Source organism: Manacus vitellinus, unplaced genomic scaffold, assembly GCF_001715985.3.
Source record: "Manacus vitellinus isolate BGI_N305 unplaced genomic scaffold, ASM171598v3 scaffold_32_pilon, whole genome shotgun sequence".
Lineage (NCBI taxonomy): Eukaryota > Metazoa > Chordata > Aves > Passeriformes > Pipridae > Manacus > Manacus vitellinus.
In genome coordinates this window covers 2,486,646-2,487,533 of record NW_021940460.1, presented here as the reverse complement: position 1 = coordinate 2,487,533, position 888 = coordinate 2,486,646, and the positions used below count along the sequence as shown (strand labels likewise).

At 58.6% G+C, this 888-nt stretch overlaps 1 protein-coding gene across 1 annotated transcript in view; it reads right to left on the bottom strand.

Annotated features, from left to right (window-relative positions):
* LOC103759489 (coiled-coil domain-containing protein 183) overlaps window positions 1-888 on the bottom strand; it is an 8,811-nt gene that overhangs the window by 2,199 nt on the left and 5,724 nt on the right. The window contains exons 4-5 of the mRNA XM_029961231.1: window positions 639-743; window positions 343-450 (exon numbers count right to left, since the gene is read on the bottom strand). Of these exons, the coding sequence (XP_029817091.1) occupies window positions 343-450; window positions 639-743 (213 nt within the window). The remainder of the gene's footprint in view (window positions 1-342; window positions 451-638; window positions 744-888) is intronic.

The window sequence follows — 888 nt, the reverse complement described above, 5'->3', positions numbered from 1 at the left end:
GGTCCCTTCCAACCGAAACCATTCCATGAATCTATGATTTGTGACCTAGTTGAGCTTTCGGGATAGCCAATGTCAAAAATATCCTCAATTCCATGCAAACAGGCTGGGAAGGAAGCTGGGAAAGGAGGGCTGGGGCATGGAGCAAGCTGCCTTCCCCATGTCTGGTGCTTCAGGCAAGGAAGGCCCAGGAAGAGCTGTGGAGGCATCTGGGTGCTGTGGGTGACTCCAGCTCTGTCTCTTTTGCTCTTCACTGAAGGAAGGCTCACAGGCCCGGGTATGTGGTGCTCTCTGGGGGCACTGGAGGGTGGGAAGGGACCCCAAGGTCCTTGTCCCAAGGCTCACCTTGATTACATCAGTGGCTTTGAGGTCTTGCCGGGATGTGAGCTCCTCATTGTACATCACAGTTATCCCACACATGAGGTCCAGGTACCGAGGCAGGTAGAACAGCTCCTGGGACACAGGGAACACAGCACGTCACCCCCCGAGCCCCGGGGGTCCCCCAGGCTGTGACAGGGGATGGGGGGAGCGGGAGGACCCCACCAATCCAGGAGAGCATCCCCTTGGACATGGCCCCTTGGGCACCTCGTGCCTTTGCAGGGGGAGCAGGTGGGATGATGGCACGGTGAGCAGGAGCTCACCTTCCTCATGATGTCCTGCACCTGCAGGTACATGCTGGTCACCCTCTGCCCAGTCTGAATTTTCATGAGCATCTTCTCAATGTCGTTGCCCAGCTGGCGAATCGCCTGGGGCAGACACCGGGGGAGGACTTGAAGTGACTCTCTGTGCCACACCCAGTGCCCACCTGGGGGGTGAAGGATTGAACCCCACCCCAGGAAGGGCTGCTGGGTACCTGGAACTGTGGCTGCTGCAGCCTGTCATCCAACTCAG